This window comes from Hyaena hyaena, unplaced genomic scaffold (assembly GCF_003009895.1).
Source record: "Hyaena hyaena isolate Hyena2069 unplaced genomic scaffold, ASM300989v1 scaffold_102, whole genome shotgun sequence".
Lineage (NCBI taxonomy): Eukaryota > Metazoa > Chordata > Mammalia > Carnivora > Hyaenidae > Hyaena > Hyaena hyaena.
In genome coordinates, this window is record NW_024080734.1 from 1,151,627 (window position 1) to 1,175,524 (window position 23,898).

A 23,898-nucleotide genomic window follows, 5' to 3' on the forward strand; every position below is an offset into this window, starting at 1 on the left:
GCCTATTATTTAAGAATATCTAGTAGATACTACAAAACAACACTGTAAAATACACTCATACTCTTAAATTAATATTTAACATGCCATAATTGGAACTTTTTGCTAATTGGGTTAACCTTCATCTAAGCGGACCAAATGGTAAGAGTTTGCTCTATATTTTTAATAGATTTGTTTCCCTTTGCTGAAGTTGTTAATCATTCTACTCACATACCTGTGAATATTCTCTAGAAGATTCACATGGTTCAGTGGGCAGCAAATTGAATGTGCAAAGAAGTTATTTTGAAAGAAAGGGAAAAGTTTTCATTACAGATTTATTTTTAGTACTTCTGCCTTCATCTCCACTTGGAATGTGTTTATCTCCAGCCTGAAGCTCCCTCCCTGAGTGGTGTCTGACACACCTGGAGCAATGGCTGGACTGAGTATGAGACAGAAGTGACTGGGCTGGGGGGGGTGGGGAGGTGTGTCAAAGCAGAAAGGTCATTTGCAGTGTGACCCCAGCTCCAAACCTTTCATCCCAGGTCATAACACCACTCTTTTGACAGCCCAGACTATGGTCTGACAAGTGGCCACTGAGGTCAGCCACTCCAATGCCATCTCCTCTGGTTCTAGATAAGATTGAAGATGAGCTGGAGATGACCATGGTTTGCCATCGGCCTGAGGGACTGGAGCAGCTGGAGGCCCAGACCAATTTCACCAAGAGGGAGCTGCAAGTTCTTTATCGAGGCTTCAAAAATGTAAGGCCCACAGGGCACCTGAAGGCCCAGGCAGGATTTCCCATCTGGAGCAAAGGGCTCCCAAATGCCAATGGGGCCCATCAGAGAGTTTTCCATATGTGTAGTTGTAAAAGAAAGGCCAATACTATGAAGGGGACATGAAAGCAAGATCACCTGGCTATAAAGAAAGACTCCGGGCAAGAATGAGGCAATCTCCATAGATGGGAAACTGGCCAATAGCCAAAGAACTTCACAAGATAGCAGGCACAACCTTGGAGAACTCACCTGGACCCAGCTTCTAGCCTCAGCATAACCCATTCACACTGTCACTATTGTTGGTGTCCGAGAACTGATGGGATTTAGGTCTGTGCTAACTGAGCTCACAGAGACTGATGTGTAAGCCTGAATGCCAGTATATTAATTTGCCATATTATTTCTTATATTAAACCTCATGATAGCCTTGTCAGAAAGTATTATTAACCCCATTCTACAGTTAAGGACATTGAGGATGAGACACTAACTCACCCAAAGTCACAAAGCCTGAAAGAGGCTGAGTCAGGATCCAAACCCAGGCCTTTCTAGGCCCGAAGCTAAGCTCTTCTACCTCACAGTGCCCATTCTCTGATGGCATCTCATCATTTTGCAAAGTAGCTTCATTCCTAAGGCAGGGCTATCTCCTGGCCACTCACTTGAAGACATAGAAGTGTATATAGGTGGTTGCCCAGTCCCTGCTCATCAGGGATGATGAGAAATCCTAAACCCCAAGGCTGCACCCAGTCTCCTCCTTCTGGGGCCAGGCTGCCCTTCCTCCCACTGACTCTCTCCCCTTCGTGCAGGAGTGTCCCAGTGGTGTGGTCAATGAAGAAACATTCAAGCAGATCTACGCTCAATTTTTCCCTCATGGAGGTGAGTCTTATCCTGAAAAGATCCTTCCCAACTCCTTCTCTAGTGAGCAGCCTTTCTTCCTCCAGGTTCATGCTTTTTGTTATCTGTCTCCTCTTCAACATCAGAAACGACTCAGAGTAAGAGTCCCCTCCCTTATTACAAGATATAGAATCAGCTAAAGCTTTAGAAGAAAAGAGCTCTGAAATGGATCCTCTCCAGGATAGGAGGAGAGATTAATAAAGCAATATCGTAAAGTCTCATATCAGTAGAGACTCATAGAGATTCTCAACTCATAGAGTTCTCAATCTCATAGAAAGCAGGTACTGTATCATTTCCCAGATGGGGCAACTACATCTCAGAGAATTTAGTGATTCACTCAAGATCTTGAGATCTTGATTCACTCAAGATCAAGATCAAGATCACACAACCAGTAAGTAGGAGAGCAGGATTCCATCCCATAAGTGTCTGATGTAAAGCGCCGCCACGTTGGCTCCACCATTTTGCCACACACTTTCCATTTTTTTCCTTACGACAGCTGAGGCAAGGTAAAACTTTGAAAAAGAATTTTAATACTAGGGACGATAGAAATAAATGAATCCAAAAAGATGTAGGGAGCATAAAGTTAGCCATAGAAGTCCAGATTAGTGAGTGTGCCAGGCCCACAGACATTCATAAAGTTGCCATGCTTGACTCCTGAGGGAAATTGCTCTGCCTCCATGGGGCCAAAACATCAATGGCTCTTCTCATGGCTTCTATGTGTCACATGTCCCTTCACTTCTGTCTCCTGCAGGATCCTTTCCCTGGGTCCTGATGAAATGGAGATCCAAGTGTCCCAAACACTTCTTGGGCTCTGTCTCTCATGGGCCTCTTCAACCCTGAGTTCCCAAGTTGGGGAACAGCTTCACCCTATGAAGACCCCGGAATCACTGTTGTTGAGTTCTGTTGAGCCAGTTTATTGAGTTTTGATCATTTGGCAGGCATGGTGATGGTTAAGATGATGTGACTATGTGAAAAGTTTAATGTACTTTTTCAAAAATTTCAAGAGATAGGTTTTGCTACCTCCCTTTGTACAGAGAAAGGAAGAGGAGCTCAGAGAGGTTCTGCTAGATGCCTGTGGTCACACAGCTACATAGGGAGAGAGCTGCTGGCCAATCCCAGGTCTGTCTACTCCCTAATGGGTGCTCATTCCATGGCATTGCACATCGCTCAGAAGGGCGCCTTCTGCACACAGTCACCATGTCACTCACCCACCAAGAAATACCCATGTGGACCAGCCGGGGGGTCTTCTCCAGGGATGGCTAGATGTAGGGGCAAGGGCTTGTCTTTGTTCTAAGAACTTTCCACCTAAAATCCAAGACAGCCACATGGGTCCCAGTTTACACAGTGGGTTTGTCCACACTGCCTTTCCTGCTTTCCATCACCTCAGCAGCACCCACTTCTCTTTCTTATTGTTTCGAAGCATTCTCCCTTCCCTTTGAGAAGCCCCGGCTCCTGTCACCTGCCTTTCCTTCTATGCCTTTCAGATGCCAGTATGTATGCCCATTACCTATTCCACGCCTTCGACACCACCCAGACAGGCTCCGTGAAGTTCGAGGTATGCTTGTCTCAGAGTCCTGGCATTCCCACCATCTCCTCCTCTAAACTGTGCGGTATTGAAGGGACGGTTGGATCATCAGATGCTTCAGTCCTTCGTCCATTTAACAAACATTTCCTGAAGATAAAGAAACAGCAGCTGTTCTACCCTTCTGGGAACTCAGGGCCTCAAGGGGTTAATGAAAACAGTTAATAACTCACGTGCACACTGAGCTTACCATGTGATACACTCTGTACTAGTGCTTTGCATGTATTAAATCATTTAATCTTCACAGTAATCCACAAGGTGGGGTTCTATTGTTTATTACCGGTTTACAGAAGAGGACAGTAAGGCAAAGAGAGATTGAGTGTTTTTCCCAAGGTCAAAGAGCTAGGAGGTGGTAACAGAGGGATTTGAACTCAGGTGGTAGACTACACTGCCTGTCTCAGGATAACTGCAGCCATGGGATAAGGCAATGCCAGAGGAGGCTGTGTTTACCTGTGTCTGGAAATGTCAGCATATACTTTCTTCCTCAAGGATACTCTGTTCCCCCAAAATGGTGCAGGGTAAGGAATGGAAGGGGCACTTTCACTGAGCTTGGCCATGTCCTTCAGGGGACAGAGGACATGGGAGATACCAGTATATACAAGCAACCATAGAGTCTGACCCAAAGACAGAGCTTCATCCCACCCCATGGCTTGGTGGTTAATGTCATTTATTCCTCTTCCATTTGTCAGGACTTTGTAACTGCTCTGTCGATTTTACTGAGAGGAACTGTCCATGAGAAACTAAGGTGGACATTTAATTTGTATGACATCAATAAAGATGGATACATAAACAAAGAGGTAAGTGAGCTGAGGCCAGCGTCATGAAGGAGCCACAGTGAAGGCATCTAATTAAACAGTAAACAGCCCAGTCAGGAGAATGAAATTGTCTGAATGAGGAGGGATCTGCTTTGGGGTCACCTTTGACCTCCCCCATTGCCCCACCCTGCCCTGCCCCCAAGTACTCAAGAAAGGATTAAGCAGATTCATTTATTGTCACTGGGTTACATGTATTCAATGCACATTCCAAAGGGAATGCAAATGATTTTTGTGTAGAGTTACTCTTACCAGGGGAACTCACATTTCACAGGTTGATAGCCACAAATTAAAGCTAAAAGTTGGAATGGTAGAATTGCAGACATCATTACAATAGGATCACATTGGCCACAATCTATTTTGCCTCTTAATAAAACCACATAAGGGGACAATGTGGCCATCTCTAAACAAATCACAAAGAATTTCAGAGTCTTCACTGCCTGACACTTTTAGAGCCACATGTGGTGTCTAGCTGATGAAATACCCACAGGTCTATCTCAAAACTCACTTTGGTATCTACTGTATCTTGGCTTCTCAGTTGAAGCTTGGAGATAGCATCCTGTAACATCCCATTCCCTGAGCTTCTGCATGCCGGGCCCAGTGCCTAGGATAATAGGATCTCCAATTCTCCCCTCAACCCTGCAAATTTCCCTCTGATGTTCAATTGTCATTCAGTCAGTCATGCATTTGCTCAACATATATTTGAGGGCTTATTAGGTGTTCTAGGTGTTGAAAATAGTGGTGAATGATCCCCCACATGTGAAAACCCTAATATCCACTAATAACAGATATGTTCAATGGACTCCAGTAAGTGCATGTAATGGAATAACTGGTGGCCATTTAAAATAATACAAAAGTATTAAGATGTAAAAAGTCATCTTATAAAATAGTAGGTATAATATTATCTCAATTTTGAAAATAATTTAATGCTAGTGCTAGGGATACCAGGGTGGCTCAGTCAGTTGAGCATCCAACTCTGGATTTTGGCTCAGATCATGATCCCAGAGTCGTGGGATCAAGTCCTACATCAGGCTCTTCACTGAGCATGGAACCTGCTTCAGATTCTCTCTGTCTCTGTCTCTGTCTGTCTCTCTCTCTCTCTCTCTTTCTCTCCCTTTGCCCCTCTCCTCTGCTTGTGCATGTCCTTTCTCTCTACAAAAAAAAACCCCTAGAATTAGATTATAAAGTATAAAATAAAGAACATATCCATGGGTCCTTACTAAATTATATATATATATATAATTATAGATTATATATATTTAAATAACCTGTGTTCAAATAAATAATAAATATGTATTCAAATAAATAATTGAATTCATAGATAAATGGGGGATAAGGACAATTCTTCCTTAAAGAAGAATTCCAATTAATAAATAAAGAAGGAATAAAGGAAATACAGAGTCAGCTTTGGGCAAACACCACAGTAGTAATTTTTGCACGCAAGATCTACTGAAAGAAATTAAAATCAGTGGAGGAACTTGATAGGCACCACCCTAATCAAGTGATCATGGTTAACATCGCCAATATACATTAATACAATATATCAACACCAAGTACCTCTTTGATAGGATGCACCAAGAAGGATATAATATTACTTCTATAGTATTCTTGTCAAAAATGAATCACTTCAACCTAATCATAAGAAAACCAGGGACTAACACAAACAGAGACATTCTACAAAATAACTGACCAGCACTCATATCAGAGGTATCTTGCTCTTGAAAGACAGTGAGAAACTGTCACAGGTTAGAGGAGACTAAGGGGACACAACAATTAGATGGATAACCATTACAATCTGATGAAATGTGAATAAGCTCGACAGTTTCGTTAATAGCACTGTAGCATTGTTGTAAAACTGCTAATTTCGTGGGTTTGATCATTGTGCTGTGGTTTTGCAAGTTAAAATTAGGAGAACCTGGGTCAAAGGTATACATGCATGCTCTGTTCTGTTCCTGCAGCTTTTGTGTAAGTCTAAAATTATTAATAATAGGTTAAAAACTGATAAAAACAAAAGACGCACATGGAATGAAGAGTAGCAGACAATGAACCCAAGATAGAGGCTGTCCCCTGGGTCTTTATAGACACTATTTCAAATATCTCAAAGACAAGGTTGTCTTCCTGCACCCTATTTCCTGCATTCGGAGGAGGGGCCTCTGAATACCATGCCCAGCCAGTGTGATCAGAACATCACAGACCCACTCAACAGTTACTGGGCTCCTAGCCCATGCAGAGACCTTGGCAATGAAGGATCGAGCACATGTCCTCATGAGTTCAGTCTTGAGGAAACAGATCTATAAATTAATAATAAGAACAACTTAACTATTTTAATAAGTATTTAATGATCATTTATTCTGTATCCAGAAGCATTGAAAGATTAGAAAGAAAACATGACAGCATTTGTAACATCTATCGGGTCAGGCCCCATCAAATGAGAAGGATTTTATAGAAAGGGGTCTTTTGGTTACAAAGATAAAAAGTCATCAAAATAGGGGCACCTGGGTGGCTCAGTCGGTTAAGCATCCAACTCTTGGTTTCAGGTCAGGTCATGATCTCACCATTTGTGAGTTCAAGCCCCACATTGGCTCTGCACTGACAGTGTGGAGCCTGTTTGGGATTCTCTCTCCTTCTCTCTCTGCCCCTCCCCCACATGTTCGATGCTCTCTCTCAAAATAAATAAACTTTTTTAAAAATCATCAAAATAAACTAGCTTAAGCTGAGAGATTTCCTATAAAGATACAGTTAGTCTGATGGAATGCGTGTAATCCCTATTGAAACTAGAAGGTGGTTAGTCTCCTCCCTCTTTCTCTCTCTCTCCCCACCCCCCTTCTTTCCTCTCTTTCCTGCCCCTCCTTCAGCATTGCTGAGATCAAGATGGCCACACTCCTCTGTAGGAATGACAGGTTCAAGTTGCTAGCAACAGACAGGTGGGGAGGTATAAGAGAAGGTTTTAGTTTATAGAGTGAGGGTTCTGAGACACCGGCTCTCTGAGGCTTCTTCAGTCTTTGTTACTGTTTCTGTCTTCCACTGTTTTTCTCAGAATGCCTCTGAGTGTGAGTGTACAGTGTGTATGTGTGAGTGTGTGTGAGTATGTCTGTGTGTGAGACAGGGGATGAGTATGAGGGAGTGTGTGTATGTGTGTGAGAGTGTGAGTGTATGTGTGTGTATGTGCAGGTGTGCATGTATGTGCCCATGGGCACAGGTTTCCCCCCCACCCCCACTTCCCTTCTCCTCCTTCTATTCCTTTCTCTCCTCTCCTCTCTTTCTCCCTGCATTTTTCTCTTCTCTTCCACTTTCTGTGTATTCACTCCCTTCTCCTCTTCACAGAAGTTCTACTCTTCTGCACAAGTGTTTGACGTCGCTCCTCACTCACCCTCAGCTAGAACCTGGAGATGGCTTGCCCATGGCACCAGCTCTTGACTTTCGAGCCCAGGGTTCCCTCACTCCTGATGACAGTTTCTGTGCCTCATCACCTAAACTTCTTAAGGGAGAAAAACAGTAGCTCAGCTTTAGCCAGATGTCCACCTTTGTTCCAGATTAGCAGTGGTCCTAGAGACCGGTCACCCAGGACAAACACAGCCACCCAGGCCCAATCATTCGAGGGAATTGTGGAGTAGGGAGAGGGTCTTCCAAAAATCATCATGGGCTGATCAGTACCCATCATGTTCACCCCAATCCCATATATAACCCCTCCCTGACGATAATGCTCCAGAAAAGGTAACCTATCCAAGAGCTTCTGAAGGCAAAGAGAATTCCCTCCTCTCAGAATATAGCCCCTCTCATCAGCTGAAGAGAGTCCTTTTAATCACTTCCATTCATAAGGGGCACGAGGAGCCCCAAACTGTCACATAAAAAGAACATGACTTCATGTTCCCACACTGTGCTTCCATATCCTCCCTCCAGGAGATGATGGACATTGTCAAAGCCATCTATGACATGATGGGGAAATACACGTATCCTGTGCTCAGAGAAGACACCCCGAGGCAGCACGTGGATGTCTTCTTCCAGGTAAGTGCACGCACACTGTGCATGAGCTTTAAGCCCAACTTACGTCAGTCAGCCCACAAGCCTCTGAGCAGGTGGTGTGTGTCCAGCTCTGCCCTATGCACTGTAGAAAACAGAAAAGAATTAAAAAGCGTGTTGTCCTCAAGTAACAGATGACCTCATTAAACAAGCAAGTATATACTAGAGAATAGAACAGGGAAGTGTATTATGAAATATAAATCTCCAGGACAGCCTCTAAGTTCCATAAACATTCTTGGTGGAGCAGAGTGGCCAGACGTCATTAAGCACATTTGTGTAGGTGTTAAGCATTTATGTCTGGGGAATGATGGGAAATAAGGTTGGAAACAAGGGCAGGCTGGATTGTGAGATCTTTCATTGAAGAGTTTGGCCTTGCTTGGGTGACTACTGGTCTTCCATGAGTGGAAGAGTGGTATGACCACAGCGGTGTTTCTGTAAAAAAGCGAGCGAGTGGTAGAATATTGAAGAATGTCCCAGCTCATTCTAGTCTAATCCTCTCACTTTGCAGATGGGAAAAGCAGAGGCTCAGAGAGGCTTAAAGACTCACTCAAGGTCACACAGTAAGTGACACAGAGACAGAAGTCGAACCTCTCATGTGCAGTGTCTTCCCTTCCAGGTGGACAGGCTGGGGAGAGTCCGGGGAAGACATGATAGGGAATCAGCAGATTAGTCTGGTGACGAGGCAATGAGAGCCTGGAGCAAGTCTTTCAATTTTAAGGCAGCTCATGGGGCTCAAAGTGCTGTAACCAGGGTCTTGGGTGGGGTTGTCTGGCCAGCGAAAGACCACCCTAATTCTTGGGCAAAGGTGGTTAACAAAGAGCAGGTTTTGGAATGAAGATTACCAGGTTCGTTAAAGTGCTTCCTGTTGTGTCTTCCAGAAAATGGACAAAAATAAAGATGGCATCGTGACTTTAGACGAATTTCTTGAATCGTGTCAGGAGGTAAGGAGACACCTCAGAGCACAAAACGTATTAGATCCAGGAAGGGATATCTGAGGCCTGGGGCCCCGCAGAGGGGACACCTGAGGTACCTCCTCCGCCTCAGGTCAGAGCCACCACCAACACCAGAAGCAACTCAGGATTCCAGCCATGTCCCCTCCTCCAGCTGGCCTGTGGTTGGTCTTGGCTAAACACAGGCTGAGGCAGATAGCCTGAGAAGAATGGGGGCGGGGGAAGCCCAAGGGGAATCTCTGTGAAACCACAGACTTCCCAAGTGGACAACACTCTACTTTTTCACCTGCTTCTGGCTCAAAGACCCACTCCTCAGACTACGAGGGAGTAGTGGGAAAAAAATCTAACACTGTAATTCTCAAGCCATAGCATCCCCAAGAATTGCCCAGATGATTCTGAAAATGAACACTAGATTGGGGGTGAGGATCTAGAAATCTTTATTTTAACACAAATGCCCTGGGAATCAACGCTTCCAAAACTTTACTGTGCAAACCCACCTCCTTGAGGATCTCCTTAAAATGCAGATTCTAATTTAATAGGTGTGGAGCGGGACTTGAGGCACTACTTTGCTAACGCTCACCGTGGTGGTGCTGATGATGCAGGTCCTTGGATGACATTTTCATTCCACAAAAGGATAGACTAGCCTGGAGCCTCGGCCAGAAACTGAACTAGAAACAGTTGCTTTTAACTACTTTAGAAAAATGCATTTCTATCCCCAGTTTATTTCAGAAAAGTACAGTTACTCTGAACTCACCCAGTAAGAACTGCATATACACAAAGCAGGGGAGAAGTTGTCAATACATACTGAACACCTACCAAGTTTCAGGTATTTTGCGTAAGCCTCAAAACCACCCTGAGAGGTAGTGGTGTGGTATGAGCATAACCTTGCTTATGATATTCAAAATATTTAATAATGAGAGTGGGCCGAGAACTAACCACTCTTAACTGATCTTGACCAATGTCATGGAGTGGTGCCCTAGAGGGATCCTTCTAAGCTTGCCAACCCATTAGCTCCTGGATCTTTGGGTGTTTGAGCGGTCCTGTGCCCGGTACCAGATACCAGAGGGAAAGATGCTGGATGGAAGGCTCAGGTCAGCAGCTACTTACCAACAAGGATAGAAATATTTCAACATGTTAATCAAATGGCAATATTGATCAATCCCATCTTAAAGAAGAGAAAACTGAGACATTGCAAAGTTGTGGCTTATATGGAAACCAACTTGACAATAAACTATTAAAAAAAAAGAGAGAGAGATGTGGCTAAGGCCCAGTAGGTGACAGAGATGGAACTTGAACTCCATCATTCCTTTATTTTCCTTAATGTTTATTTATTATTTTGAGAGAGAGAGAGACAGAGCACGAGCAGGGGAGCAGCAGAGAGAGAGGGAGACACAGAATCTGAAGCAGGCTCCAGGCTCTGAGCTGTCAGCACACAGCCCCATGCAGGGCTCGAATCCACGAACTGTGAGATCATGACCTGAGCGAAGTCAGACGCTTAAATGACTAGGCCACCCAGGCACCCCTTGAACTTCATCATTCGAATTTTAAATTCTATGCCCTACTTAAGTGTGATTTTTTGACTTTGCTTAACAGGTGAGTGAAATGTTCAAATTTGTTTAGTTTCTCACATTAGCAACCTCTATTGCTATCTACTAATTCACTCATTTCTTGCTCACAACCCACCCATAGGTAGATACGGTGATTGATGCTATTCTACACATAAAGAAACTGAGGCACAAAGGTATTAATAACTGGCCTAAGGCACCCAGCTGGTAAATAACAGATCCAGGATTTGAATTTAGACAGCCTGACTCCATAGACTTCTTTTTAAAGTTCTAGAAATTTTTAGGAGTGCCTGGGTGGCTCTGTCAGGTAAGCATCCAGCTCTTGATTTTGGCTCAGGTCATGATCTCCTGGTTTGTGAGTTAGAGCCCCACATCAGGCTCTGTACTACCAATCCGGAGCCTGCTTGGGATTTTCTCCCTCTCCTTCCCTCTCTGCCCTTCCCCTGCTCATTCTCTCTCTCTATCAAAATACATAAATATACTTTAAAAAAAAAAGTTCTAGCAACTTCTAAAAGATTTCAGATACCCAGAATCAACTTTTGTCTTTGTTGATTTTTTTTTCTATTATAGGTCTGCTTTCTATTTTATCATTTGTGCTGTAAATTATTTTCTTCCTTCTGTTTTTAAATTTTTTTTTAATGTTTTATTTATTTCTAGGAGAGAGAGAGAGACAGGTGAGCAGGGGAGGGTCAGAGAGAGAGGGAGTCACAGACTGAAACAGGCTCCAGGCTCCGAGCTGGCAGTCAGCACAGAACCTGACGTGGGGCTCAAACCCATGAACCGTGGGATCATGACCTAAGCGAAAGTCGGACGCTTAACCGACTAAGCCACCCAGGGGCCCCTTCTTCCTTCTGTTTTATTTTAATTTGATTTTTAGGTTTCATTTCTAGCTTTTGGAGATGGAGATTCAGATCATTTATTTTCAACCATTCTTTTCTAATATATGCATACAGAGGGATAAAATTTCCTTTAACTACTGCTTTAGATTCCAGAGATTATAATATGTCATATTTCATTATATTTTAATTCAAAGTATTTTCCTCTCTGACCCATCAACTTAGAAGTATGTTGTTTAATAGCTAAACAGGTTCTACATTCAATACTTATTTCTTAAAGAATATACAATAGAAAAATGTAAAATAGAGAACATATAATAGAGACAGGAAATAAGAAAATCAATAAAATCAAAATTTGCCTCCTTGAAAAAATTAATAAAATTGATAAATGCTTAGCAAGATTGATTTAAATAAAAAAGAGAGAAAACTCAACTATCAATATCTGGAATGGAAAGGGTAAGAACACTACAGGTTTTATAGAAATAATAAAGATAAAAGCTCATTATTCAATAAATTTGGCAACATATGAAGTCTACAAACTACTTACAAATATAATTTATCAAAACTAACACAAAAAGAAATAGAAAATCTGAATAGTCCTATGTACATCAAAGAAATTGAATCCTTAATTTAAAACTTTTCCATAGGGGCGACTGGGTGGCTCAGTTGGTTAAGCGGCTGACTTAGGCTCTAGGTCATGATCTCATGGTTTGTGAATTCAAGCCCTGTGCTGACAGCTCAGAGCCTAGAGCCTGATTTAGAATCTGTGTCTCCCTTTCTCTCTCTGCCCCTCCCCCACTCGCACTGTCTCTCTCCCTCCCTCTCTCTCTGTCTCTCTCAAAAGTAAATAAACATTAAAAAATGCTTAACATTTTTTTTTAAATAAAACTTTCTCATAAAGAAAATGGCAAACACAGATGTCTTACTTGCTAAATTCTTTCAAACTCTTTCTAGGAAAGAAAGGATGTTACTCTCATACAAATTCAGAGAATAGAGAAAGAGGAAAAAATTCTCAACTTGATTTATGAGGTTACCATAACCCCAATATAAAAATATGACAAAGCCATTACAGAGTAAAAAAATTTTCAGGCTAATATATTCCCTCTGGACATAGGTACAAAAATTCAAATCCTGTAATATGTTTGTTTGTTTTTTTTTTAAAGAATAAGTAGGGCTTATTACAGGAATGCTAGACTGGTTTAACATTCAAGAACTCATCAATATAATTAATGACATAATAGAACTTTTAAAATGAGATCATCTCAGTAGATGGAGAAAAATCATGTGATAAAATGCAGTTGCCCAGAGCTTCTTAAAAGAAGCAATACTCACTGTCTCACTGGGTAATTGATTTCTTACAAATCTCTTAAGGCCAGAGAAGGTGCTTCTTGCCTTGAGTTGCTTACTTTCTGGGCCCCCACCCCTGTTTCTCATGCCCTTTCTTTTTAGCATTCTTTCGGCAGAAACCCATGCTGGAGATGCTCACCGCACAGAACTTCTCAGGGAAAAGCCTCAGAGAGCTCTAACCATGCTATTTCCCTCTCCTCCCTTCCCAGGATGACAACATCATGAGGTCCCTCCAGCTATTCCAAAATGTCATGTAACTGTGAACACAGCCACCTGGCTCTCAGAGACGTTGTACTTGTACAGCCACTTCTTAACACCTTGCTCTGCCCTCGTTCTGATTTTACACACCGACTCTTGGGACAGAAACGCCTTTTACATTCTGAAAGAATTCTCTGCCGGAGACTTTCTGTGGAACCCAGCATCAAATGGCTCAGTCTCTGATTGCCGACTCTTCCTTCTCCGTCTTTTTGAGAGAGACAAGATGAAATTGGGTTTGTTTTGGAAGCATGCTCATCTCTTCACACTGCTGCCCTATGGAAGGTCCCTCTGCCTGAGCTTAAACAGTAGTGCACACTTTTTTTGCTTGCGTGCCCCAGCCCACTGCCTCCAGCAGACCTTGATGTATCTGGAAGCAAGACGACCTGAGCCAAACGCACACCATCCTCTGATCGCCTCCCAAACCAATGTGCCTGTTTCCCTTCTTTTGGTGGGAAGAATGAGCATTATACAGAACAACATGAATCCGTAGATGACTAGATTGGGAGAGGCCATACCTAACATATGTAGGCTAGAACTGAACTCGTAAGCATGGCATTGTCTGGTGACACAAACTGCCCACATCCTTTGTTTCCAGAGGCAAGAACCAACAATTCTCTCTCACATTGGCATCTGTGCTGCTAATGCAAGTCCCTTGATGTGCCCAGGAAGAGAGCCGATGCCCAGTGGTCCATGCCCTCACTCCATCTCCCGCTAGAGCCCAGCACTGCATGCCCCTCCCAGAAAGCCCAGAATGCCTGAAAATTGCTGTAATTTTATACCATGTTCTAATCAATAAACAGAACTATTTCTTACACTCTTAATCTTCATTTCTTTCATGACTCCGTTGGACAGGAGAGGTGAGCTGTGGGAAGGGAAGGCTAGTCCGTACTGGATACTAATAGCATCCAGCTACTAGTACTTGCTTTGTGCCAGACCCAGTGCCAGTCAGTGAACCATCTTCCCCTGCCCCCAAGCAAATATCCCACTTAAAAGCAAATACTCTGACTAGTAGCAATTACATCTTTGAGATGAGACCCTTCACAACACAAGGTTGTCACCCTCAAGATCCTCTGCTGTAGAGTCTGGAGCCTCCTATGGTATGGTTGGGGATACAGAGATGAGAAGGTGGCCAGGACTTCCTGCTGAAGGGCTTGGAGTCCAAGAGTTGATCAAGTGGCTTCAGCCTACTAGCAACAAATTATTAGTTATGTTGGACACTATGTCTTAGATTCCCCATTTGACATCACTTTAAAAAGATTTAGAGCTAACCATGGCATTCTTGGAAGGAAAGCAACTTACTGAACCCCTATTATGTGCCAGGTGCTTCTCTAGGGGCTCACATACATGATCTCATTTCATGCTCATGTAGAGCATTCTGGGAGATGGAATGCTCATTTTACTGGTTTGGACACTGAAACTCAGAGGTATGGGGACCTATGTAGGGTAGCATAGCTCTATAGAGATTAAACTCTTCCCACTCTATAATAGAGCCTTCCTGCTAGGGGATTCTCTCTCCATGCAAGGAACTGAAGGTACCACACACATATTGCCTTCATCTGCAATCAGTTCAAAGGGGCATGGATATTCTTTGAATCCAAACAGCAGATAAGGAAAGGGACAGAGTGAAGGGGAAAGCTGTAGGTGCCCATGGATCACCAGCAAGAGCAGGCCACCACATGTCATACGTGCATGAAATACTCCCAGGGTGATTGCCAGTGGCAGCTGCCACTCATGGCTGGAAACTGTAGTGGATGCAGCTCTGTTTCTCCAGGCTTCCTGAGTGCTGCCATGTGGTCATCTAGTGCTTCTAGACATGTGGCTGGCCCCCAGCAAGGCACCCATACACTTAGGCCCAAGCAGAGGACCTGTTCTTGTTGACTCTTCCCATGTGGGATCTGAACCTGCATCATGAGGCTTTATGATGTCTAGGCCCTGGTTCTCCACGTTGGCTGAACATCACGATCACCTGGGGAACTGTGAAAAATGTCAGTGCCTGGGCCTCACCTCAGACCATTTGAAGTAGAATCTCTACAGGTGAGGCCTAGGTATCAGGATTTTTTAGAATCTGGTCAGGGGATTATAATATGGGTCCAGAGCTAAGATGGGGAACTGACCAAACTCAGTGCTTAGGATGGAGCACATGATGTGAGCCATGCCCCTAGCTATAATGATTGGTTCAAGGATTGACTTGATACCTAAGCCAGTCCGAAGAGCATGACTCACAAGATTTGTGCTGGGAATGAGAGGCAAAGATGTTCTCTCTTCTACTGGACATGAATGAGTTAGCATGGACGTGTTGGCAGTGATTTAGAAATTCTGGGGGATTATCCAATAACCAAAGAGCAGATAAACCAGAATCACAGAAGGCAAGGCAGAGAGGTTTAAACAAAACAAAACACACGAGAAACTGAAATCTTGATTAGATCACTGAGTTGCTGGATCCAGCTGGACCTGAAGCTAAGAATACCTCTGATCTTTTCAGATGCCTGTGTTTGATGCCTATATAAGGTCTAAGCCAGTGTATCTTTACTCTGGCCACATGTCAGAACTACTTGGGGAGCAGAGAAGGGGAAATTTTTAAAGTGCTAAAGGCAGGGGGACTTATCCCAGATTAACTGAATAAGAACCTCTACAGGTAGAGCCCTGAGCATCACTGTGCTTTAAAAGCTCTCCAGGTGATTCCAGCATATACATAGGGCTAAGAGCCCCTGCAAGAGAGCAGTGGAGGGGCTGGTACTCTTCCCCTGTGCTGGCCAGACCACCAGAAACACAATTCAGCCCTGAGCAACAAATTCCAAGAGTAAAACCAGCATCTGGAGATATTCAGAGAGAAAATGGGCTATTGGAGAAACAAGGTTCTCTGCTTGGAACACCTAGCTCCAACTCGTCCTTCTGGAGGGATTCTGCTCCTCCTGAATCATCTAACAAATTGCCACCATTTACCAGTTATTGTGGCTGTAGCAGGTACTGTGGCTGTCTTACCCAGACACCCTCGACACTCACCATTACCTCACAGTTGGATTCAAATATGCCACCTGGGAATGCTTGTGACTTTTGTCCGTAACTCTCACTATCACGAGGATGTCTGCACTCTGCCTGTGAGCAGGGCAGGTGAGAAGAATCAGGTAGTTAACACCTCCTTGGAGCAGCCCTTAACCAATGACTGACAAGAGTTGGTGTATAAATACCGCAGACCCATCTCCTTCCCACAGGAAGTACTCCAGGGTGGCTTCTACACTGCCTCCCAGACTTCCCCAGTAGAACTGAGCCCTAGTAGCCCACAGCAGTAATGTGCTCAACAATGGACCCCTTACTGAAACTCCTTCCCTCCCTTCTCTCATCCTCCATACTTCCTACCATTGCTTCCTCGGACCCCCTCCCAGATCAACTGCTGGACCCCTCATTCATGTGTCAGTATTGGCTTCTAACCTAAAATGATGAATAAAACCAACATAAAGTGACGAATAGGACAGGTATGTGACCTGCTCTTATGAACCTCGTATCTAGCGGGCGTTAACAGACAACAGATCAAATGTTTTCAGTAAAGTGACATGAAGAGAATACAAGTGTGATATGGTGGAGAGTGACTGGGGTGGCACGGGAGGCTATTCTAGACAGGGTGGGGAGGGAGGGCTCCTCTGAGCTGAGTTTGATGTGATCTTGGGTAGACCAGGATGGGGAGGATTGCCAAGCAGTTACAGGAAATCTGGGCCTAAGCTTGCTGTCACTTCTTGCTCAGGCATTCAAGAGTATATCCTTTGTTCCAATAAGGAAATCGTATCTGGAAATACAGACTCTCACCACAACCCATCCTGTGGTTCTCTAACATCACATTTCTGAGCAAATCCTCTGAGCAGAGGCCAGCAAGGCCCCTTGGAGAGGCTCCCAGTTTGGTGCCAGGTTGTCTGTGGATGATATCTTACTTGAATCTCATAACAACTCTGTGAGATAGGTATTCTAGGCACCTGCTTTTCAGATGAAGAAATGATGTGATGCCCCAAGACACAGAGGGACCTCTCCACACAGCTAAAAATGGGATTAAAAGCATCCCAAGCTCCAAAATGTGTGCCCAGCTCCTTTTCTTACAGAGCATGAAGACCATTTCCCACCTATTTCTAAAACTAGCTCTAATGATACACAAACACCAGAAGGTGTTGGAAAGCAGCTGCCATGAATCTATTAGTAAAAAGCGATGAAAACAAGTCCATGAATTCAAGCCAAATTACTCTTCCTCTATAGGGAACAATGCCAAGGACATGTGCAAAGATGCCCATATGCTTTCTTAGAAGAGCTGAAATAAGCATGTCTCTCTATATCAAAATAAAGCCCAATCTAAGTCCCAGACCTCCACAAGCTCTTCACTCTAGTCCAGTGACTGCCTGGAGACCAAAAAGTCCAGATCTTGAAGATCAGGGAAAAACCCTAGAGCATCCAGCCCCACTGAGTGGACTTTCAAAGACCCACGAGACCCTGGGGAGCTGACTGCACTCTCAGTTCTAGAAATGAACACTTGACCTATACTAAGCCAATCATTTTCTCCCATGCCCCTGGCCACAGCAACTGGTTCAGGGGTAGCTTAAGACCTAAGCCGATGCAAACAGCATGAATTTTAGAGTTATTACTGAAAAGAAAGAAACCAAGTCACTCTTCCCTGTTGGACATGAACGAATAAGCACATAGCCCTGGAACATACAGGCAACCATTTTGTAACCTACAGGGAAGCCAATCTACAAATGAACATCATACCACAGAAATCAAGGCAGAGAGATGAAACAAAGGGACTCAATGATTTCACTGAACTGCTGGATCAAACTTCACCTGAAGCTACATGTACCTCTAGTGGTTTGTGTTGCTTACATCGATAAATGCATTTTTTATTATTTAAGGAAGTTGGAATCGAACTTTCTGCAATTTGTAACTTGGCACATGCTAACTGATCCCCCACTACTTTATATAATAGATGAGGCAACCAAAGCCCACAGCTAGGCAGCTGGGTGGTAGCAGAGCTTGGACCGGAAATCTAGTCCAGTGTCATATCTACTATACTGCCCTGCCATCTACTTTGCAATAATAATATAACAAGAATATTAAATATCATTTACTGAGCACTTGTTGCAGCTAAATAAGTCACATGTATTCAATTCTCATTACCCTGAGATTGGCTCTGCTATTAATCTCATTTACCAATGAGGAAACTGGAGCTCAGAGAGATTAAGTAACTTGGCCATGATCAAATAGCTAAGAAGTGACAGACCAATTTGAACCCAAGACTTTCTGACTGTTGCACTTAGTTGATAAGCCAGGAACTGCCAGATTCAGTAAGATTATGGAGCCAGGAGAATTAAAGAAGTTAGTGGCAACCCAAAGAATACATGCCCAGTGTAAAGGAGGCAGTCATGTCATAGCTCTAGAGATTGCCATCATGTTGCTGGAATAGGGGCCCAGTTATTGGACCTGACAATTCTTCAAGTTGAACATCTGGATTTGCACGTGAAATCCCCCAACTTTTGTATTAACTAGTTCAAGATTTAAAAGACGGCAGACAGACTGAAACAAACAAGTATTAAGACCTGCATTTGGCACAGGCGTCACCAATTTGCAACCTCGGCACTAAATTCTATTACTATGTTTCCCCACTAGCAAGTGGTGGCAACGTATCAGGCTAGTCACCTGTCCATCAACAGGTAAATGGAGAAACAAACTGTGGTATATCCATACGATGGAATACAACTCAGCCATAAAGAAGAATGAATTCTTGACATACACAGAACAACATGAATGAATCCCAGTAATGACGCCGATGAAAGACACTAGACAAAAAAAGGTACCTACAGTATGTTTCCATTAATATAAAGTTCTGGGAAATGCAAACTAATCTATAGGGACAGGAAGATCAGTGGTTATCTGGGGATGGGAGGGTCAGGGCAGAGAGAAGGGGTAAGAGAGATTACCAACGGTCAAGAAGAGACTTTTGGGACAGAGAGATGTGTTTACTTTCTTGACTGTGTGACAGTTTCATGAATATATACATGTATCAGATATATTGAATTATACTCTTTAAATATGTGTAATTGATTCCATGTCAACTTAAAGCTGTTAAAAATTTTTTTTGGTCTGGTATCCCAGGGCACACACCACCAACACCTTTCATGGGCTATCTACCAATCTGAGACCCCAACCCCCACAAAGTAATTTGCATTAATAAGCCTCATCATCCTGCCTTCCCTGGTGTTTCTTCTGGCCAGTTCATTCCCAGCCAAGCATCTCCAGCTACATCACATCACTCCCATCCATACCAGGAAGCCTGCCAAATCCATTCCCATCCCTCCTGCAGTCCTCCAAAGCCCAGCCAAAGCCCCTTATGCAGACTAGAATGCCTGACGAGGGGCAAGGATTTTGTGGCAGGGGGCTAGGAACTCAGAGTATCCAATCCTATCTCCTAACCTCTCACTCTCTGCCCGGTCTAAGAGGCCAAAGCCTCTCACTGGTAACACCAACACAGAATAGGTATATGTTTGGGGAGAGTTGGAGAAAGACAGTTTATCATGGATTCTATCAAGCACAGAAGTCCTTACATGATAAAACTAGCCTACTGGGATGATTAATTAATTTTATGTGTTAACTTGGCTAGACCATGGTATCATGGTAAAATTCCTTTCTAGCTGTTGTTGTGAAGGTACTTGGTATATGTGATTAACATTTAGTTCAGTAGAGTTTGCATGAAGCAGGTAATTTTCCATTATGTGGTGGGCCTTATCCAATCAGTTGAAGGCCTTAAGAGAAAAGACTAAAGTGCCCAGGGAAGAAGGAATTTGGCTTCCAGAGCGTACCAGACTTAACTCATTTTAGATAACTAAGAAGGAACTATGAAAGGGGACTATCTGATGCGCATCCAGAGCATGCTGTGAAGGGAGAGGACCACCTCTCTCAATCACCTCCTACATGCCTAGCATCTTCTGGGCAATGCCTCATTTAGTATTGTCACAATCCTCTGGGACAGTATTCTGTATAGAACTTGTCTGTGTGACTTGTCATGCATTTCTGCCCAGAACCGCACATCCACAATCATGGCGGGGGGGTGGGGGGTGGGGTACTTAGATGGCTTGTGTTCCAAATCTGTCCTTGGGATCAGAATTGGCCCTTCTTTTCCTGACGCCAAGAGAGATTAACTTGCCTCACCTCTTTGAGCCAGACCATGCTGGCCCCCTGGGATGGATCAGGGAGTTAGAAGAGAAATATGTAGATGCCAAGGCTCCTAAGATTGTGAAATATAATAAGAGAAACAGAGAAAAGCCAGCTTGCTCAGGACTGCACTTAGGCAAACTTAATGACTAACCGTAGATCACACATGAGTAGTGTATATATATATATATGGCCCTGGCAGGAACAGTTAGTTGAAAGCCTCACCTGAGAGGAGGATGCTCCCTCCAGGATCCTCAATCGGGACTTCGCCTGGGCTCTTCACCACGGGCTTCCCCAGACAGAAGGTTGGATGTTGTGAGTACCCAATTGGATGTATTATGATAGGGAAAAGATAGGATAAAATAGGCGGAGAGAGAAAGGTTAGAACTTGAGGTCTCTGGGTGGGGAAAAAACACATATTTTGGAACAACACTGGGAGCTCTGACCACAACAAACCCCCTCAGGCGTAAGGCTCCTCTTAAGAATGTAACAGACACCACCTCGGTTTTCCTCAGGAATTTGACAATCAAAATACCTAACTAAAATAAGTAAACTATAAAAACTTATGTTATACAAGGGACAGTATGACCACAGACTAGGGGAATCCTGGAATGATCCAGACAGGGTAGGACCTGAGAAAGAACAAGGAGGAAGGGATGGGGGAGGGCTGCCCAGAACTTTCTAAAACAAAGACCCTTGCCTATTGTCGCGGGCATTCACCTTCAATGCCCCCTCTCTGCAAAGAAAGCTTTCATACTGTTCTTACTTTCTAAGCTTATGCTGTAGTAAACTTTTGCCCTCTGCTCATTTTGTGTCCACCTCTTCATTCTTCAAAGCAGTGAGACAACGAACCCTGGGTATTGAGGTAAAGAATCCTGCAACATTTCTTTGGGGGTTCACCCGGGATATCAACGTCTTCTAACTGTAAGTAAAGAGCAGCCGGCACCCCCTCCTTTTTTTCTATCCTGAATAAAACTCTCAAGCAATAAAACAATAAAACAATGGACACCTGTCAGCCAGTTAAGAGCCAATAGTGTGGCTGCCATTCTCAAATCTCAATGACAGGCTCCTTGGGTCTCCTCCCAGCTGATCCCCCAATGTAGTTGGGAACATCGGAGTGGTGGAATCCCAATTTTCTTTCAAGAATAACCCCTCTCCTTCAGGGGAGGCCAAACAACAATTGAAGGGTCCTAACGAAGGGCCCTCTCTAATGGACGGCCAAAGGCTGTCGGCAGAACCAGATCCCTGACCACGTGTAGGGGTAATCAGTGGAATTCTCCTCTTTCTGGCTCTAATTTGTGTTTTAGCATCGATTGGAGGATGCTGGATTTACTATGTGTTTGATGGGTATATAGAAGAGAACGTGCGGTACCCCTTCTTGTACCTCATGGTCTTGGCAAAGAAAACTGAAAAGCACTGTGATTTTAACCAAGAGAGCAGGAGAGCACTCCCTTTTGAGTTGTTTTGCTCAAGGCCTGGTTGAAATTGCCCCTTCTTTGATCCAAATACCAGAAGAATGACAGTGATGTCTTCACTGGCGACCTCCAAATGCTCCACATTTGTGTTGTTTCTGCCAGGCAGAGGGATGGGTGTCTATGATACATGAAGGGCTTTTAGTGGGATACATAGGAGCCATTTTGCTACACTTAGCCCAGTGTATGCAACTTGTATCAGTCTAGATACTTTTTTAAAAAGTTTGTTTGTTTAGAGAGAGAGAGAGAGAAAGTGTGCAGGGGGAGGGGGGGGCAGGGGCGGGGGGAGAGAATCCCAAACAGGCTTCACACTGTCAATGTGGAGCCTGATGTGGGGCTTGAACTCACAAACTGTGAGGTCACGACCTGAGCTGAAATCAAGAGTCAGGCGCTTAACCGACTGAGCCACCCAGGTGCCCCCAACCTAGATACTTTACAATGGACACCCACATGGCTGGAACATGTTTATGTGGGCATTGCTGAAAAAGGCAGGAGACTAGACCCTGACTTCGGCTCTTTTAGCCCCCCTCAATGGCCGATTTTATCCTTACAAAAAGTAGTTTTCTCCAGCCTTTTGAAATATATTTATAAAGAGGAACAGTTTTATTATGATCAAAATGTAAATTACCAATGGGCCAAAATAAAATTGGTGCATCCTTTGACAACCAGGGGGCTCTTACTTGGTCATAGTCAATACCCCCTAAGTCCCGCAGTGGGGAAACAGAGGGGTAGGAGAAAGTGGGACAGAAGAGGTCAGCTCTGGGAGGTAGGGTCAAGCCTGAGTAAGAGCGACCAATCCCAGCACCTTGTGAGACTGACAGGGCTTTGGGCTGCCAGTCGCATAGCCAGCCAGAACGCCGGGCCAGGTATAGCGAATTGATATAAGGGATGCCTTTTTCTCTTTTTTCTATAGACGGGTGATTCCCCAACCAAGGCCAATACTCCTTTGGGATGCATTCTGAAAAATAAGGATGATTTTGATCCATCATCCCTAAAGAAAAAGCGACTCATTTTCTTTTGCACTGAGGCTTGGCCCCAGTACAAATTGGAGGAGGAAACCTGGCCGCCAGAGGGAAATATCAATGCTAATACTATTCTACAATTGGACTTGTTTTGCAAATGTCAGGGGAGATGGGGAGAAGTCTCCTATGGTCAGGGTTTTTGGACCTTAAGAAAAAATCGAGATGTGTGCAAGCAATGCAAGGTCAATCCTAACTTACTGGCAATCCTTTCCAAACTCCAGCAATCAGGAGGGGGAAGTAATTAAAGGTCCTTTGCCCGTACCCAAAGCAGACCTAGAGAAGGAGGAAGGGAAGTCTTCCACCTCCTCCTCCTCCGGCCTTCGATCCAGACTTAAAAACATGCACTTCTGCTCCCAGCTGCCCACCTTACCCAGTCCTCCCCCCCGCCCCGTAATGTAACAGGCAAGTCCCCCCTACAAGAAGCTGGAGTGCCAGAAGGAAGGATGCAGGGAGGCACCACTATGATAAGATTACAAGTACTTTCTTCATTACAAGATGTAAGACAGATAAAAGGAGATACTAGGTAAATTTTCTGATGATCCAGATAAGCATATAGAGGCTTTTCAGAGTAGTATGTATGTTTCTGAATAAACCTGGGAAGATATAATGCTTTTGTGGAATCAGACTCAGTGAGACAGAGAAACGTGAGGTTCTGGTGGCAGTTGAGAGATATGGGGACGAGCAACTCATTAATTATCATGGGACTGGAGGTCCTATATAGGGAGCTCCCGGTCCCCTCCTGGGGCTCAGGCAGTCCCATCCCAAGATCCTAACTGGGACTGTGATAATCCCATTGGGGAATGCTATCACTGCCATTTCCAAGCCAGTGCTGGGGAAGGATTAAAAAGAACTAATGGTAACCCCTTAAGTTACACTAAATTAGCCACTATCTTACACAGGATTAAAAGCTGGTTGCCTTCCTGGAAAGGTCAAGGGAGGCTCTCATTAAATATATGACTCTCCCCTAATACCCCTGAAGCTGAGATGATTCTAAAGGACAAATCTGTCACTCAGTCAGCCCCAGATATTTGAAGGAAGCTGCAAAAATTGGCTGTTGGACTGGAAGGGACATTGGAGGAGCTCTTATGACCTGCCAATTGGGTCTATTACAACCGAGATCAAGAGGCTGAGATCAAGGGGAGAATAAGGAACAGGAAAGGAGGCGTAAGAAAAAAAATCTGAGGCCTTAGTTGCAGCCTTTTGTACCATGTCACA

General features: G+C 44.0%; 1 protein-coding gene across 1 annotated transcript in view; it reads left to right on the forward strand.

The window, feature by feature from the left end:
- The window catches only part of KCNIP1 (potassium voltage-gated channel interacting protein 1), a 220,294-nt gene extending 206,466 nt beyond the window's left edge, over positions 1 to 13,828 (forward strand). The window contains exons 2-8 of the mRNA XM_039235721.1: positions 610 to 734; positions 1,550 to 1,619; positions 3,122 to 3,192; positions 3,909 to 4,016; positions 7,932 to 8,036; positions 8,930 to 8,992; positions 12,959 to 13,828. Coding sequence (XP_039091652.1) covers positions 610 to 734; positions 1,550 to 1,619; positions 3,122 to 3,192; positions 3,909 to 4,016; positions 7,932 to 8,036; positions 8,930 to 8,992; positions 12,959 to 13,006 — 590 coding nt within the window. The 3' untranslated portion in view covers positions 13,007 to 13,828. The remainder of the gene's footprint in view (positions 1 to 609; positions 735 to 1,549; positions 1,620 to 3,121; positions 3,193 to 3,908; positions 4,017 to 7,931; positions 8,037 to 8,929; positions 8,993 to 12,958) is intronic.
- Positions 13,829 to 23,898: the final 10,070 nt, after the last annotated feature.